At 33.9% G+C, this 16,318-nt stretch overlaps 3 protein-coding genes across 3 annotated transcripts in view; 2 read left to right on the top strand and 1 right to left on the bottom strand.

The window, feature by feature from the left end:
- The window catches only part of LOC124930648 (cytochrome P450 90A1-like), a 5,043-nt gene extending 594 nt beyond the window's left edge, over nucleotides 1–4,449 (top strand). The window contains exons 1-7 of the mRNA XM_047470979.1: nucleotides 1–143; nucleotides 574–723; nucleotides 790–1,050; nucleotides 3,462–3,560; nucleotides 3,644–3,835; nucleotides 3,907–4,052; nucleotides 4,123–4,449. The exon at nucleotides 1–143 is cut by the window's left edge and continues 594 nt beyond it. Of these exons, the coding sequence (XP_047326935.1) occupies nucleotides 1–143; nucleotides 574–723; nucleotides 790–1,050; nucleotides 3,462–3,560; nucleotides 3,644–3,835; nucleotides 3,907–4,052; nucleotides 4,123–4,228 (1,097 nt within the window). The 3' untranslated portion in view covers nucleotides 4,229–4,449. The remainder of the gene's footprint in view (nucleotides 144–573; nucleotides 724–789; nucleotides 1,051–3,461; nucleotides 3,561–3,643; nucleotides 3,836–3,906; nucleotides 4,053–4,122) is intronic.
- Nucleotides 4,450–6,071: 1,622 nt separating this feature from the next.
- On the top strand, nucleotides 6,072–11,648 carry LOC124932382 (putative ABC1 protein At2g40090). Its single transcript, XM_047472999.1, has 12 exons — nucleotides 6,072–6,327; nucleotides 7,262–7,416; nucleotides 7,734–7,859; nucleotides 7,948–8,043; nucleotides 8,159–8,259; nucleotides 8,486–8,522; nucleotides 9,468–9,686; nucleotides 9,756–9,867; nucleotides 10,221–10,312; nucleotides 10,433–10,612; nucleotides 10,722–10,835; nucleotides 11,208–11,648. The coding sequence occupies exons 1-12, from the start codon at nucleotides 6,144–6,146 to the stop codon at nucleotides 11,406–11,408; spliced, it is 1,617 nt and encodes a 538-aa protein (XP_047328955.1). The 5' UTR covers nucleotides 6,072–6,143; the 3' UTR covers nucleotides 11,409–11,648.
- A 457-nt stretch (nucleotides 11,649–12,105) lies between these two features.
- On the bottom strand, nucleotides 12,106–14,638 carry LOC124930695 (putative serine/threonine-protein kinase-like protein CCR3). The gene has a single exon (XM_047471035.1). The coding sequence runs from the start codon at nucleotides 14,566–14,568 to the stop codon at nucleotides 12,118–12,120; it is 2,451 nt and encodes an 816-aa protein (XP_047326991.1). The 5' UTR covers nucleotides 14,569–14,638; the 3' UTR covers nucleotides 12,106–12,117.
- Nucleotides 14,639–16,318: the final 1,680 nt, after the last annotated feature.

The following is a 16,318-nucleotide window of genomic DNA, read 5'->3' as shown; positions in this document are numbered from 1 at the left end:
ATAAGAGAATGCATTCTCTCACTATGAGCTTCGCTAATTCTTCCATTTTAAGAGACCATCTTCTGCTCGACATAGACCGCCTCGTCCGTCTCAACCTCGATTCTTGGACCGGCCGTGTCCTGTTAATGGAAGAGGCCAAGAAGGTACGTATTAATTAATCAATTACCGGTTCAGATTAGTCAAAGATTAGCACCACTACTTACTATTCTAATTAATTATAAAAAAGAAGGAATCCCCAAATGATAAGTAGGATTATGTCAAAAGAGTAGGGAGGGTACAATCTTTAATTAATTAATTAATTAATAAATTAAACCCTTTCTAAGTAGTTATGGTATGAAGCGACACATACACGTTTTGAAAGTAATGATAATGCTGGCTTTTTGGGTTTGTGGGTCTGAGTGATTTTGTTTTGTTATCATTGATCATGTTATATGTATATATAGCTAGCTTTAGAAGGTTCTTCTTTCTTTATTTGAATGATTAGGGGATGACATTGGTTGATGATCATGCATGATTAATACTAGTGCTATTTAATTAATTAATTAATTAAGAAGATATGATTTTGACATGCAGATAACTTTTGAGTTGACAGTGAAGCAGCTAATGAGTTTTGATCCATGTGAATGGACGGAGAAATTGAGGAAAGAGTACATGCTTGTTATTGAAGGATTTTTTTCCATCCCTCTTCCTCTTCTTTCCCCAACTTACCGTAGAGCCATCAAAGTAAGTATATATATATCCTTTGTTTTATTAATTAATTAATTATTTGAAATAATTGATTATGATTAGGCGAGAGGGAAGGTGGTGAAGGCATTGAGGCTGGTTGTGAGAGAGAGAAGGAGAGAGGTTATCATGAAGAAGGACATGCTGGCGGCTTTGTTGGAGGAGGACGGCGGTGGTGGTGGCGGCGGCGGTGGAGGGTTGTCTGAGGAGGAGATAGTTGATTTCATGTTGGCTTTGTTGGTGGCTGGATATGAGACCACTTCTACAATCATGACACTAGCCGTCAAGTTTCTTACTGAGACCCCTCTCGCTTTGGCCCAGCTAAAGGTACGTACACTCTTTCTTTCTCTTATGATCATTCATGGGCATGCCCATGCCCAATGGGATGGGACCCAATTGGATTAGGACCATTCCACTAGTCATCTTTCTTCGTCATCTTGCTTGCTTTTAATATATATCCCCTCTACTTCGATCAAATCCCCGTTCGATACTTGTGTACAAAACCCACCCATTATATTCTTAGAATTTGATGCCCCTTCACGTCCCCTTTTAAGTTTCTCCCCTAACCAAATCCAATCATCTAACTTTTTAAAACATACAAAATATGTCTAATTGAAAACACTCATATTTGGTTCTACATACATATTTGAATTGAAAAGGGTTGATATTGTCATATTAAATTGAGTTTTTATTTATTATTCCTAAGGATCCGAAGTACCTAACCTAATTAATATTATTTTATATTGTCATAATCATAATAATCATTAAAATATATACAAAGAAGTTCTTGATTGGATTTCAAAGCCAAATTACTAAATTGTCCCTGCTTTCTAGATGATTTTTTGTTGTATTATTTCTTTAAAAATTGTATTAATTTTTTATTTCTTTAAATCATGGGTATTCATGCATCTAATGATAAAAATACACATTTATATTAATTGGGTTTTAGTCAAATTATTTAATATATTTATACATCATGTATAATCAACAAATGAAGATTTTTAATAAAATAAATTGGTAATGTAATTTTATATAAATATAATTGAGATAAAAAAAGTATTGATGATATATATGCCCACTTACACTATTAACCCTACCACCACATGCTAAAAGTGTCGTATGCATATTGAGTTTAATATATATATTTATTTGTTTTTTCCCTTATTTTTTACAATATTAATTATTTTATTTCCTTTTAAATGTTCACTAAAATTCTTGAAAATAGATGCATTATTGGGATAGATTTGATCCCGCACCTACGGTCTGAATCTCAATTATTTTATTCTAGATATAATTTTATTAAATTTATATTTAATAAAAATATTAATGTCTTGGTCAATATCCACTAGATGATTGGGTGCCAAAATTTCTTAATATTATTTTAATTTAATAGTTATATTTTATGTTTGATTAAATTAATATAATAAATTTGTGTTATTTATAACAATAATAATATAATTTAGTTAATTAAATGGCAGGGTTAACACATATATTAACCTAGAGATCAAACCTTGTTAGTGTTATATTTTTTTATTTTTATAATTTTGTATTTGAGCCTTTTAAGTGTCGCCTAGTTGGCCTTACCTAGCCTCAGGCCAGCCCGTCAACATCCGGTTATTTATTTGTATGAGTAAAGGATATTAAAAAACAAACTTATTCATTTGGAGGTACAAATAAATGAGTCATTTCAATAAAAAAAAATATAATTAAAAAATATTTGATTTATTAAGGCCTTTTTTTCGTAAAGTTTTTTTTTGAGTTTTATCTGGGTTTTATCTAAAAACCATTGTTTAATAAAAATAGGAAAAAACTGGTTTTTAAAATTTGAAGACTAATTTGTCCTTTAACTTTAGAGGATATGGTGTAGGTGAGACTGGAGAGAATGATGGTTTAGAGAAAAAGGATAAAATTAGAGGGTAATTTTAGTATTTAAATGATAAAATTATTTGATAATTAATAAACAAACGAGACCTAAGAAACGGATAAGTACGATGATATTTTAACAGTTAATGATTTGATTGATTTTAAAATGATGTTTTATTATTATTTTTAAATAATTACTGGTCAAACTATATAGTTTTTTTTAATAATTAAATATTATTATTTATTTTTCATAAAAATATATTTGTATGAAACATAATTTTATAAATCATTTTCAAATAACCCATCAAACAAGCGTAGGTGATAATAAAAAATATTATATTTTTAAACATTAAAAATTGAAAAAACCTTTCTGTCACCATGCACGCCTATTTTCTCAGAGGTACTGAAACCTTGCCGGGCAAATACATTATACCAAATATATCCTTGGGACATATGAATTGAGTTGAAGGGTATTTTCGTCATTCAATCTCTTAATCGAACCGCCGGTTCATAGAGAATATCCTTGTTTGGAAAAGTGTGGGCGTGATCATGATTTCGAGGTGAATCAGCCTAGGGACGGTACAGAAATGCGTCACTACTCTAAGTTACTAAAGCCTACCATAGAGAGTAATCATTCCTTAATTAATATATAAAATCATAAAATATACCTTATTTTATTCCTTTGACTCAACTAACTTTTATAAAAAAAACTATGTTTAATAAAATATTATTATTTAAAAATAACATCATGGTAACCAAAGAGATTAAAGCCTTCAATTGTGATGATAGTTTCCATTATTTTTTAATAATAGTTTAAAAAAAATAATCTGAATTTAAAATGGTCTATGTATATTTGGATAATTAATAATGTACAGGAAGAGCATGAAGCAATATTAAAAGCAAAGAAAGTTGGATCGGAATCAGAAGCTGTGGAATGGGATCATTATAACAAATCAATGCCCTTCACCCAATGTGTATGTTAATATTATTAATTAGTTAATTAATTGGTAATTGGATGATGATAATGTGATTAATTGATATATGATATAATGATCAGGTTGTGAATGAGACATTGAGAGTTGCCAACATTATAAGCGGGGTATTTAGGCGAACAATAGCTGATGTGAATGTTAAGGGTTACACGATCCCAAAAGGATGGAAGGTTTTTGTTTCGTTTAGGGCAGTTCATATGGACCAACAACATTTCAAGGACGCTCGAACTTTCAATCCTTGGAGATGGCAGGATCAAGTAATAATAATTATACATATTCTTATTAATTATATAATCATTATGTGCTTAATTTTTATGTTCTTAATCAGAACATGATCACTAACATGTCGGGATTAGGCGCCAACAACAACAATACTTATGCGCCATTTGGGGGAGGGCCAAGGCGGTGCCCAGGTTCTGATCTTGCTAGGGCTGAGATATCCGTCTTTCTTCATCATCTCGTCACTCGATTCAGGTTTTTACTGAACTTTTTTTATTTTATGTTTATAATTGTGATTTATTCTTTAATACATGCATGCATGCAGTTGGGTTCCTGCTGAGGATGACAAGCTAGTGTTCTTCCCCACTACCAGGACGCAGAAACGATATCCCATCATTGTCAAACGCATACAACGCCATTCTTCTTCTTAAAAGTTTTTAAATTTAATTAAGAGCTAGCTATATTATATATAGGATTATTAATTAATTAATTAATCTTCCTATATATATTATATATTTGGATGGGTTTGTATTAGGAAATAACCATATGTTTCTTTTTAATTATCAAGTATCATCATCATCTATATATAATAGTAAAATAATGTGATCATGTTTTGTGTATATCTCTTTTACTATATTATATTATCTTTTCCAGTACCTGTACGTGGCCATATAATACAAGTAAGAAATATTTTCATAAAATTTAAATAATACTTTATAAAATTTTAACAAATTAAATTTTTAAATAACCTATATATTAATTGAACATAATTTTTTTTACAAAAAAAAACCAACATCAAACAAGATATTGATTTCTTTATTCTGGTTTCATCTTCATCATCATGCGGGGTTGCCCCGTTATGATTTTTCTTTGAACAATATGGACATATCCGTTGTCCCAGATTTGTATGAACTACGTACAACAAGATCTTGTTTTTATATTATTTTGTTTGTTTTTGCTGATACTTATTTTTGTGCTGTTTTTATTATGATGATTGGTTTTAAGTTTGGGATAGATATTTTTTTTTTTTAAGAAAATAGGTTATTTTAAAATTTGGGTGATAAATTATTAAAATGTTATTTTATATTTAAAATTTAAATTTAAATTTAATAAAATATAAAATATATATATTTTAATTGATAAATTAAATAATTTAACAGTTAGAATGATAGTAATTCATTAAATAATTTGAATAACAAAAATACAAATAATTAGAATGGTATAGGGTGGAATTACAATGTCGTCCCAATGGAGAAATTTTAAGAGTAAAATATTTCATCAAATATCTCGTTTTTTGGATAAAAAGTTATTTACGGGTATTATTGTTAATCGTTGTCGTATGTGACAGGAGAATATTGAATCCACAACTCACTTACTTTTGTATTGTCGATGAATGACTAGTATTTGATGTTTTTTGTGAAGTATAAATGTGACTCATTGGGTGATGCACAAGTTTTTGAATATTTGCTGAGAAATTCGAATTGATGCGGCTATGACAGACCTACGTATTTGAGTAATCATAGAAATTATTTTTAGTGGACTATCTTACAAGAGAAAATCGTTGAACTTTATCATATTCGTCTGATGCGTACTATTCATAATGATATTATTTTTACGTTTTCTAATATTCGTTCTTAAAAGACGATAAAGTCGATCGAAGAGTTAATTGTTTTTCTCGAGGACTTACTTCTCGATAATTGAGTAATGTTTTTTTTTTTCATGTTATATTTTATCGATGTGCTTAAACAATTTTTATTAATTTTAATATAATTTAATATTTTCAAATAAATAAATAAAAATAATTATAATAATAATGATTTGATGGAGTAATATTTTACAAAAATCAATAACAAATGTTTGTACTCACCTTTAACCTGCCTCCTGTTGGATTTATAAAAATACAACTCCCTTTAAAAATAAACATCTTTCATCCTCTATTTCTTATTTATTAAACAAAATATTAAAATATTTTTTATTTTAATAAAATAATTATTTTATTATTATATAATAATATCTTTACCTTCTAAAAAAATAAATAAATTAAAAACTTCCTCAAAATTATCGTCAACAACATTTTTTAAAAATAATCTAGATTTATATAAAAATCTTAGTCTTGGTTAATTTGGTGGTGATATACTGATATATACGGAATCAATACATACATTTACATATATTGATAAAGTATTATGAAATTTAAATTAATTTGTTTAAGGGAAATTGAATGAAGACATGACACCCTAGCTAATTAAGTTGTGGGTTGAAATAAGGTGAAGATCTTTCTTTCTTTGTACGAGGTGCGTGGACACCAAGTCACCGACGACATAGAGAAAGAGAGATCTTCGGAAGATGGCTGCGAGATTCCTTCGCCGATCTGTCGGGAAACTGGCGATTGCTTCCGCCGCCATTGGAGGCGGAATTGGCGCGGCCGCAATTGCGTCTTCCGATGACCCCATCACCACATTGAAGCTCTGTTCCACGGTTCCCCTTCGCCTGGCCCGTCTCTCCTCCACTGCTGCCGCCATTGCCTTCGGTGCGTATCTAATTATCTTTCATTTCTACCGCGCTTGTTTGTATTATTATTTATTAATTGAGTCTTCTACTTGCTTTTGGCTTTTGCCGAAGTTATCTGCTCACGGTTTTGATTTGTATGCGCGATTTTTTAACTAAGATTCTAGCTGCTGTAACTGGTACATAATATATGGAAACTAGGTTTTAGAAGTTGGAAATTATCACACCAATCAAATGTGATGTATATTGTTGAATTCTGTTGTTCAGCTTTGAATTCGGTCCTTTTTTTGTGACCCTTGTTTTTTTTCCTCTAAGCAAAGAGTTCTTAGTGAGAATCGAATTTGAGAGTTCTGGTCTAAGATGCTGGGTTGAATTCAGTCATTTTAACTGTTCTTAATCTTATTGTTGTATTACCTGAAAATGCTTCTTCGACTTGCATGTTTCTTTGAGATAAATATATCCTTGTTTCTCTAATTTCATTGTGATTCTTTTCAACTGGGGCAAAAGGAAGTTGTACTTGAACATAACAAATTCATGATGCTCCAAAAGCATTGCCTTGTTTTTCTTGTGCATTTCTTTGGGTGAAAATGGGATGGATGGATCATCAGTTAATAAACGATTATGCTTGTACTCATATTGGTGTGTTGTGTTTCAACCATAGGAAAATGCGACTTTCATGTTCTACTATGGCTTTAATGGAAACATTTTGTTTTTCAAAGAAATAAATAAACAAATCGATTTTGCTTCTCAAATGCGTGATTTTTTCAGCATCAAATTATATTTCCTTCTTTCTATTAGGTTATTCCCTATGTTATTGTCACTTTGAGAACTCATGTTCTGCAATATCTTTGATACACTCTCTCCCCTAGTTATATGTAATGTTAGTGGTTAATTATTTATTCTTTTGGAAAGCTTGATAATTTACTATGTATAGGCATTCTGTTTGTGGGTGGTAGATTATGAATATTCACTGTGGGGACTGCAAGAGGATAGTACTGAGAGAGCGAAGGTTAAGCATGAAGTCCATCTAAGGGGAGCCCGCAGAATTGAGGAGTTATGTTTTAAAAACAAAGGCATATATATCAAGCTTGGACAACATATTAGTCAGTTGGTATGTCATTATTCCATTCTCTTATATATGTATATATATATATATATAATTTTGAAATGTTATAATTTGTATTAATGGAGTGTTGCAAAGATGACTTCTGATAATACAAACAATGTCTAAACCATGTTTTGAACATCGTAACATGAAGTTGTTTATTATTCCCTTCTCTTATAATCTCCAAGGGAATTGAGTATTGCCTTTATGCATGCCTACTTTGATACTTTCTCTTGGCAGCACTTTTGCAAGATTATATATCCTTTATGTCATAAATTCTTTGAGATGTGACGAGAAATTGCATGTTAATGTCATTGTTGCAGGAGTACCTGGTACCTCAAGAGTATGTAAAAATAATGAGGCAGTCTTTGTTGAATAAATGTCCAGCTTCTTCCTATGATGATGTTTGTGAAGTTGTGAAGAAAGAACTTGGAGGTGCCCCAGAAGAGGTACGAGTTTAGTCTCCATATTCATGGCTAGTTCCTCTTTCTCTCCTGTTTTAATTTGTAGAAAACTGAATAAGTTTTCTGTGCTCAGATTTTTAAGGAGTTTAATACTGTTCCAATTGCAAGTGGTTCCCTTGCGCAAGTACACGAGGCTCGTACTCAAGATGGAGAAAAAGTTGCTGTCAAGGTTATGATTATTTCATGCTTGAATTAAGATGATAAATGTCTTGGGAACTATTTGCTGTAACATGATATTTGTATGTTGATTAATTAATTTTTTAATCTTTTGCTTCAATTTTCAGGTTCAACATGCTCACATGACAGATACTGCAGTTGCAGATTATGCAACTGTTGAACTTCTTGTGAATTTCTTGCATAGGCTTTTCCCTTCATTTGATTACAGGTTTTGTAGATAATGTATTTTTATTTGCTTTTGTACCAAAAAGTCAAGTCAGTTTTTAGCATCATGCTCTTTGGAGAAAGGTCCAACCATTTCAAGTCAGTTTTTCATTTGCTTTTGCACTCCTTTTAAAAAAAAAACATATCTTTGAAGTCATTTGGTTGCATAAGCTTTCAGTTGGAAAGTAACTTATCTTGCGTTTTGTTTTCTTCTTTTCAATTGGTTGCAGGTGGTTGGTTGAGGAAGTGCATGAAATTCTACCCAAGGTTAGTTACTTTAGCTTATTGATTTTTCCATCTTTAAGAGTGTTGAATCGTGCATAAACTATATTATTCATATGCTAAATTATAATTTGATGAAATATTGGAGATAAATTATGAAAAAAGAGATTGGCAAAACCATATATTTCTTCATATTTATCAATGCTAGAAAAAGGGGCAGTATTTAAGCTGAAATTACGTAGGAAGAAGCACAAAATATTAAATGTAAATGGAGTCCCATGAGGGGAAATAATGGGCTGGTGCCTAGGGCTAGGGAAAGCCAAGCACCACACCTAGGGACACCAACACATTGAATCTCATAACATAGATGATTTACTAATGTTCAGAGCTTGTGATGCTCCTCTGATACATTCTCCCATTTTCAGTGGTTATGCAGTCTTTTAAGCCACTTATTTGGAAATGTTTGCGTTCAGGCTTCATTTTAGCATTGTGGCCTTTGGTTCACCAATAACTGTTGGCAATGCAATTCTCTTAATCTGTCCCAAAAATATGTTTTCTCCTTCCTTTCTGGTAGAAAATGTTAGTGGTTCTGTTAATCAATACATGTTTGTTTGGCAGTGTTAAGCATAATGTCTGTCTGTAGACATTCTTTAGTACATCCAATGAAGATGAAACGAGACTCAATTTTGATTTGTTAGAGTAATTCTAAAATTTGATGAGTAGTGCTATAGATTATACTAAACTCGGTATTAATTGCTGACAAGTTATGCACATATCCTGAAAATGTGAATGGAAATTGAATTCTTTGTTGAGCATCTACAATGATGTCTATATCCAGATTGTTATTATTTTATTTGGATGACCAACTCTCTGTTGTATCTTGAAATATTTTTTAAGGTGTTATATATTTCAACACATTCTGCATTTTGCAAGTGTTGATTGCCCTTAACCTCCAATATAATCTTGATAAGTCACAGTTGTGTTCACCAGGAACTAGATTTTTTGGTTGAGGCCAAGAACAGTGTAAAATGTATGGATAACTTTCGGAAGTTATCTCCTCATTTTGCAGACTATATTTATGCCCCAAGAGTGTACTGGAATTTAAGCAGCAGGAAGTTGTTGACCATGGAGTTCATGGATTGTGCTCAAGTAAATGATGTTAAGAGAATTCAACAACTTGGAATTCATCCAATTGACGTAGTAAAGCTTGTAAGTTCAGCTACTTAATTGCCACTAAAGATGTTGATATGGTTAAGTGAAGCACTCTCTTTTTTTCAGGTTAGTCAAGCTTTTGCTGAAATGATATTTAAACACGGGTTCGTGCATTGTGACCCACATGCAGCTAATTTATTTATCCGTCCACTGCCCTCTAGCAGGAGAAACATTCTAGGTAAGACTTTAATTTCTTTTAATATGAGAAGCAAGAGAACCCTCTTTCAAACTATATATTACATCAATCATCATTTACAAGTGTGATGACATTGAGGTTGTAATCTTCCCTTCAACAATGTTTGTTTTTATGACTCTTACCAACCCCCACCCCACCCCCAAAATATTCTAGATTGTACATCTCATTTTTCCTCTATGCATTAAGAACTGTCAGTTATTTTCCACTACAATAAGATTGACCAAGTCAAGGATGCTGGCATCAAACAAAAATGAGTTAACTGTACTTGTTTGGATCCCTTTTTGTCTGGATTATGGATTTTTGGTAGTGTATGTTATCTTCTTTGATATTTCCAGGTAGAAGAAAACCACAGTTGGTACTTATAGACCATGGACTGTACAAGGAACTCGATGTCCCAACCCGTACCTCTTATGCTGCGCTCTGGAAGGTGATTTCCTCACACTCTTTACATGTCAATATTTTCCGTAAAAAAAAATGGGGATTGGTGGGGTACAACAAATTGGTCCTACATTGCTTAGCCCTGATTTATTTTGATTTGTTTCAACAGTCACTTGTATTTGCTGATGGCAAGGGAATCAAGGAAAATAGTGCAAAACTGGGGGCAGGTGAAGACTTGTATGCATTATTTGCAGGAGTTCTTACATTCAGACCATGGGATAAGGTGATCGATACAGCTGTTGATCATCTTGCCTTACAGGGTAATGAGAGTGATCATGATGAACTCCAGGTAATATTTTATGTTTCTACATAGTACATACGGCTGCTCTGTTTTGTTGGTGGCTCGTTCCACCTTTCACGTGTAGATATTAATATAACAAGAATTTACTATTTTTCAGATGTATGCCTCTCAGTATTTCTATCAAATTTCAGAGCTTTTAAGCAGGCTGCCTCGGGTAATCTTGTTAATGTTGAAGACAAATGACTGCTTACGTGCAGTTAATGGCGCACTGGTACGTCTGCTTCTAAGGCCTTGTTTGATCTAGCCTTCTAGGGTTATTTGAATAACCAAGATGTTATTTCAAAAAATTTACTTGTTCGATGTAAGTTGTTGAAAATCAGGTTATTTGAGATTGTTCAAGTAAAAACATGAAAATTTTATTTATAAAAAAATAGTGTATTTTGTTGATGTTTTGAATTATGTAATTGATGAGTAGTTTGTTGATTAAATAGTTTAGAGATTATTTGAAAATTTTCAAATAACCCACATTAAACAATGTCTAAGTTCTGTTTTATGAGCTTAAAGTATATCTATGTTTTGAGGAATATTGTTACTCTTTTCTAATTTAAGTAGCATTATTTTTTTTTTTAATTCTTTTTTGTAGGTGAAGGGTTCTTCCCTTGAAACGTTTCTGATAATTGGGAGAACCTCTGCTGAAGCAGTGATTGAGATCAAGTTGAAACATAGCAAATCTTTCTTAAGTCGAATAAGCATCTGGGTCGAAGAATTTGCCTTGGAATTGCGATTGTTTGCAATGCATATGGCTTTGTGGCTTCTACGGTTCAGGAGATGTTTGTCTATGTGAAAGAAAGAGCAGTTATTATGTCTGAAGGTATACACATTTTTCATTTGAATACTCAGCCCACTACAGAAACAGGTATATATCGGCAATCGGAAGGGATTTATTTTTCCTAACATATATCAATATGTCCATTTTTTTGCCCTTAACTAGGTGGTAGGATATACATTACTTAACCATTTTTTTACGGAATGATAAGCCTGGGTTAATAATAGTTGTATAAGTTGGTTGCATTATTTGTGCATCGTGGATTGAATTTGTCCCATTTCTTTATGTATTGTAACAATATTGTGTTTTTACCTATATAAATGACTACTAGGGTGGTGGGTGTGGAATTCCTGTTTGAGAATGATGAATTGGAATTTGCACAACAGAAGTTCATTGATTATATGAGTTAATTTAGTACAATTGAGGTAAAAAAATAGTGTAACCTGTTAGCATTTACTACTATGGTAGAGTGGGGCCCATGGCACCATTATTTTTTTTTGGTTTGGAGGGAACATTTTGCCTTTAAAAAATTACTTTTGATTTCAGAATTTGCCACTTGTGTTAAAAGTAAATTTTGATCTATTTTTCCTTCTTCACAATACCATTATTAATATATTGATAGATATAAATAAGAACTAAGACGTAATTTCTCTCTACTAATCTTTTTTCTGTCTCTACATTGTCAATCCATGGATTCTATCTAGTAAGAAGAGAATGAAAAACAAAATTAAAGATAATAATGATGATGATCTGAAGCCATGGATAATGGACCACTAGATATACTCCCATGACTAGAACTAGTATCATCCAACATACCCAATGCCCTCTCCATGTTGGCCACAATATCCCCCATCGTCGGCCTATCTTTTCCCTCCAAACTCACGCACTTAGCCGCTATATGCGCCATCAGCTCCACCGCCTCCGCCTCATTCCCCCCTTCCGGCGCCCCCACTCTCTTATCCATTATCTTCCACAAATCTCCCGACCTAATCGCCGGTGCCGCAAAGTCAACCAAGCTAATCGGTTGATATTCTTCGCCCCCCTCCTTCTTGAATATCGCCCTCTTTCCAGTCAACAGTTCAAGCATCACCACCCCCAGCCCGTAAACGTCGCTCTTTGCAGTCAACAAGTTCAAGCTGTAGTACTCCGGGTCGATATATCCGATCGTCCCCGCCGCCTTTGCAGGCGGGAAACATTCTCGCTCCTCCGTTTCCGGATCCAACAGGGACAACCCCAAGTCCGATACTCTAGCAGTCCAATTGGAATCCAGGAGGATATTAGACGATTTTATGTCGCGATGAATTATGGGCGGGACTGCGTAGTCGTGAAGGTATTCGATTCCGCGGGCTGCGTCTAGGGAGATCTTGATCCTTATTTTCCACGTATTCAGTACGCTGCTGTCTTTCTCGACGTTGCTTTTGTCGTGTAAATGGTCGTAAAGAGCTCTGTTCTTCATGTAATCATATACCAAAAGCATTTCGTCTCTCTCATCGCAATACCCGACAAGGCCCACCAGGTGTTTGTGATGAAGCCTCGATAAGAACGCTAATTCTGACTCGAAGGCACTCTCTTTTTCCTGAAACTTCTTTGCCTTTTCCTCTGTTTCCCCTCCTCTCTTGATTGCGACTTCTCTTCCGTCCCATAATTTCCCCCGGTATACCACCCCGAAGCTTCCCGCCCCGATTCTGTTTTCCGGCGAGAAGTTGTCCGTTGCGGCAGCCAAGTCCCGGAATGAGAATTCCTCCGCTCTGTCCGGGTGCTTGGACGATGGGCCGCTCCTCTGTCGTCTCATAATCCTCGATCCCTGTCGCAGAAGGGTCGTCGGCGGCGACCGTGAGAACAGCTTGTTAGAAGTCCGGCCGTTTTTCGAATTTGATCCGGCAATCGTAGGCTGAACTGAATTGTGAATCTTTTTACGGCCACAGCAAGCACCGGTCCATAGACAGTATAGTAAAGCGCAAAAGCCTGAAGCTAACCCAATTGATCCAACAATTGCAAAAATCAACATCGCAATTTTCAGACGCTTGGACGGTGCCCAACGTGGGACAGGGTTACCGCCGGGATTCGAATTTGGAGGAGCCGCCGCCGGCGGGGAAAGAGGAATTTGAAGGTTACAGGTTTTGCAGATGTTGCCATAACCATGGCAAAGTAACTGAGATTGAGGATATATACCGCATTCGCTACAATTGGACTGAATACAAGGGCCTGGAAGAATCTGAGGCAGTGGAAGAGCGATTCCGGCGGGATGAATAAGATTAGGCCAGCCGGGTCCCCAGCAGATTACTGACAAATTGCTCGTCACTAATCCACATGTGAAATTAAAACCCGCAACTATCGATTCAAAAGAAATATTGGGAGGAGGAGGAGGAGGGTCTTCACCATTTTCAAGATTCCCCCAACAAACTACTGACCCATTTGAGTTTCTTATAGCGCATCCATGGCTGTTGCCGAGGGCTAAAGATGAGTACTGAACTGCTGAATTATGAAGAGGAATATTCAATTGCCTAGATTCATTTCTTCCTCCGCAGACAATGAAACCGGTAACATTCAACCCGCAGGCGAAATTACCTCCGGCTTTTATGTTGAGCATTGAATAGTTCAAGAATTCATTTTCGATTGAACTAGCCAATCCTTTATCCCTACCCATACAAACCACCCTTTTGGATTTCATCAAAACTCCGCAAGAAAATCCTAATCCAGATGATAAAGAAAGGAACCCATCAGATTCAGACGTAAACGTGGGCGGAATTCCGGTCCCTCGCCAGCACCTGGCATTTCGGGTTTCGTTGGTGAGAGCACAAATTTGTCCATCGCCGATTGTGAGATCCTGTAAGAGAACCGATGGGTTTCGGTATATTCTTTTGGGACCAAATGTGGAGTTAAAGCAGAGGAGGCTGAATCCCCCGGAGACTATACCACAGAAGACATCCCGACCACCGGCTATGTAATCGAAGGAGACGCCGGGAAACACATCAAACACACGGCCTCCTCGCCAGCATTTGATTCCCCCCCTGGATTGTGGTCCAGTTGTAACGCCGCAGACTGAAACGTTTTCACCAAAGATAACGGCGATGGTGGGTGCGGTGCCACCAAGGGCATTTACTTGACTAGGCAAGAAGAAGAAGAAGAAGCCGCCAATGAGAACGATAATCGCTGCGGCGATAGCCGTCGTCGTCATCTGTTCCGTTTCATTGGGGGCTGAGAGAGAGAAAAGGTGAAGAGTTGGAACTGGAAACGAGGAGTTTAACTACTGGAGGAGTAATATATAAAACTTATTTTATTCTACCTTTGGATATACTATTTAATATAGGGAGAGAATTGAATTGGTAAGAATTTATTTTATATTAAAAAACAACTATATTAACATATACTATATAATAAGAAATAACAGGAAATATGATCATAATAGTTCTTTAATAAATTTAATAAATGTAAAAATAAACTTAACTATGACATTTTGATTCAACTTATTATATGAGCTAGGGATAACGAAGTTTCAGCTAATAAATCTATAATAAATAAAATAAAATATACATATTTGGTGAATAAACTCAATAATAATGAGGAAAAAAAGAGATAAAATATTAGGTGAATAAACTCAATAATATTGAACAAATAAGAGATAAATTGAAAACTACCAAATCAAATGCTAACTATATATATCTTTTTTTGAGTGGATAGGTAAGCTAGATGAATGTAACTCACATTGACCAATAAATTATAGCCATGTGGCTTTCTCTACTAATTATGATGGACCCCTAAACATATTTTCTAAATCTCTAAATTAGTTTTTAGAATTTAAATATGAGCATTGCATTGCGTTCACTTTGGGTCAAAGTCTGTAAGAAAAATCTTATAAATCTTAATCATTAATAATTTTATAAAGAGAAAAAAAAATTTGAAAAAGGAAAAAGGAACACAACCCAGTTATAAAACGGGTCAAAGACGGCCTAATGGTAAGACCATATAGAAGAAGACCAATAAAGAAGAGAAAGTGAAATAAAAAGAGCAGGTACTTATTAATAGTATTGTTTGGTTCAGTAGGAAACTTGATAAGAATATATTACCAATTTTGAGTCCCCTGGCTTTAGGGGACGCTACTTAATTCAATTTCTTAATTTGCTTAATTTTCATTAATAAGAACCCTAATGCAGCATATGATCAAACTTAAAAGCAAAGGGAAGTGGGTTTATAGTTGGTGAATGTGAATGTGACTTTTAATGAGATTTTAATCTAAATGGCCACTGTTTCTTTTTTCCTTTTAATGACATTATTATTTGGGTACGATAAGGCAATAAAACAAGTCTCACATGTTGTTAGCTGCTCCTTAAATAAGATATTAGTGTTATATTACAGCACCATCAAAACCAAATTCAACATTCTTTTTTTTAATTATAACTCCACTTAACTAAGATATTCATGAGCTTGTTTGATGTGGGTTAATTAAGATTAATTCCAAATAATCCCACTATCAAAATCAACAATATATTCATCAATCAAATCATTTAAATCTTCAATCACAATATTTTCTATATATATATATAGTTAAGCTTGTTTGTTAAGGATTATTTGAAAAAGAAATATTGTTTGGTACCAAGATCAAAATATTTTATGTTTTAATATTATAAAATAAAGTATGATGATGGATAATAGGGGTTATTTGGATAGGCAGTCATTCATCAAACAAGGCCAAGTTATAACCTAAATAACCTGATTTTCTATAACCTATATGATATCTGAAAACAATCAATTGGTTATTCAAATAACCCGAGATCAAATAGAGAGAGACCAACCTGGTGAATTCTTGCACTTAAAAAGTTTCCATTCTTGTTGATTATCCGATAACTCCTGCAATCAAAATCCTTAATGAGAAATAGCAGCCTGACATCCAAAACATCATTCCTCAGTTTCTCATCCAGATATTCAAC

This window comes from Impatiens glandulifera, chromosome 3 (genome assembly GCF_907164915.1).
Source record: "Impatiens glandulifera chromosome 3, dImpGla2.1, whole genome shotgun sequence".
Taxonomy (NCBI): Eukaryota; Viridiplantae; Streptophyta; class Magnoliopsida; order Ericales; family Balsaminaceae; genus Impatiens; species Impatiens glandulifera.
The sequence above is the reverse complement of the archived record's forward strand: the minus strand, read 5'-3'. Positions and strand labels throughout refer to the sequence as shown.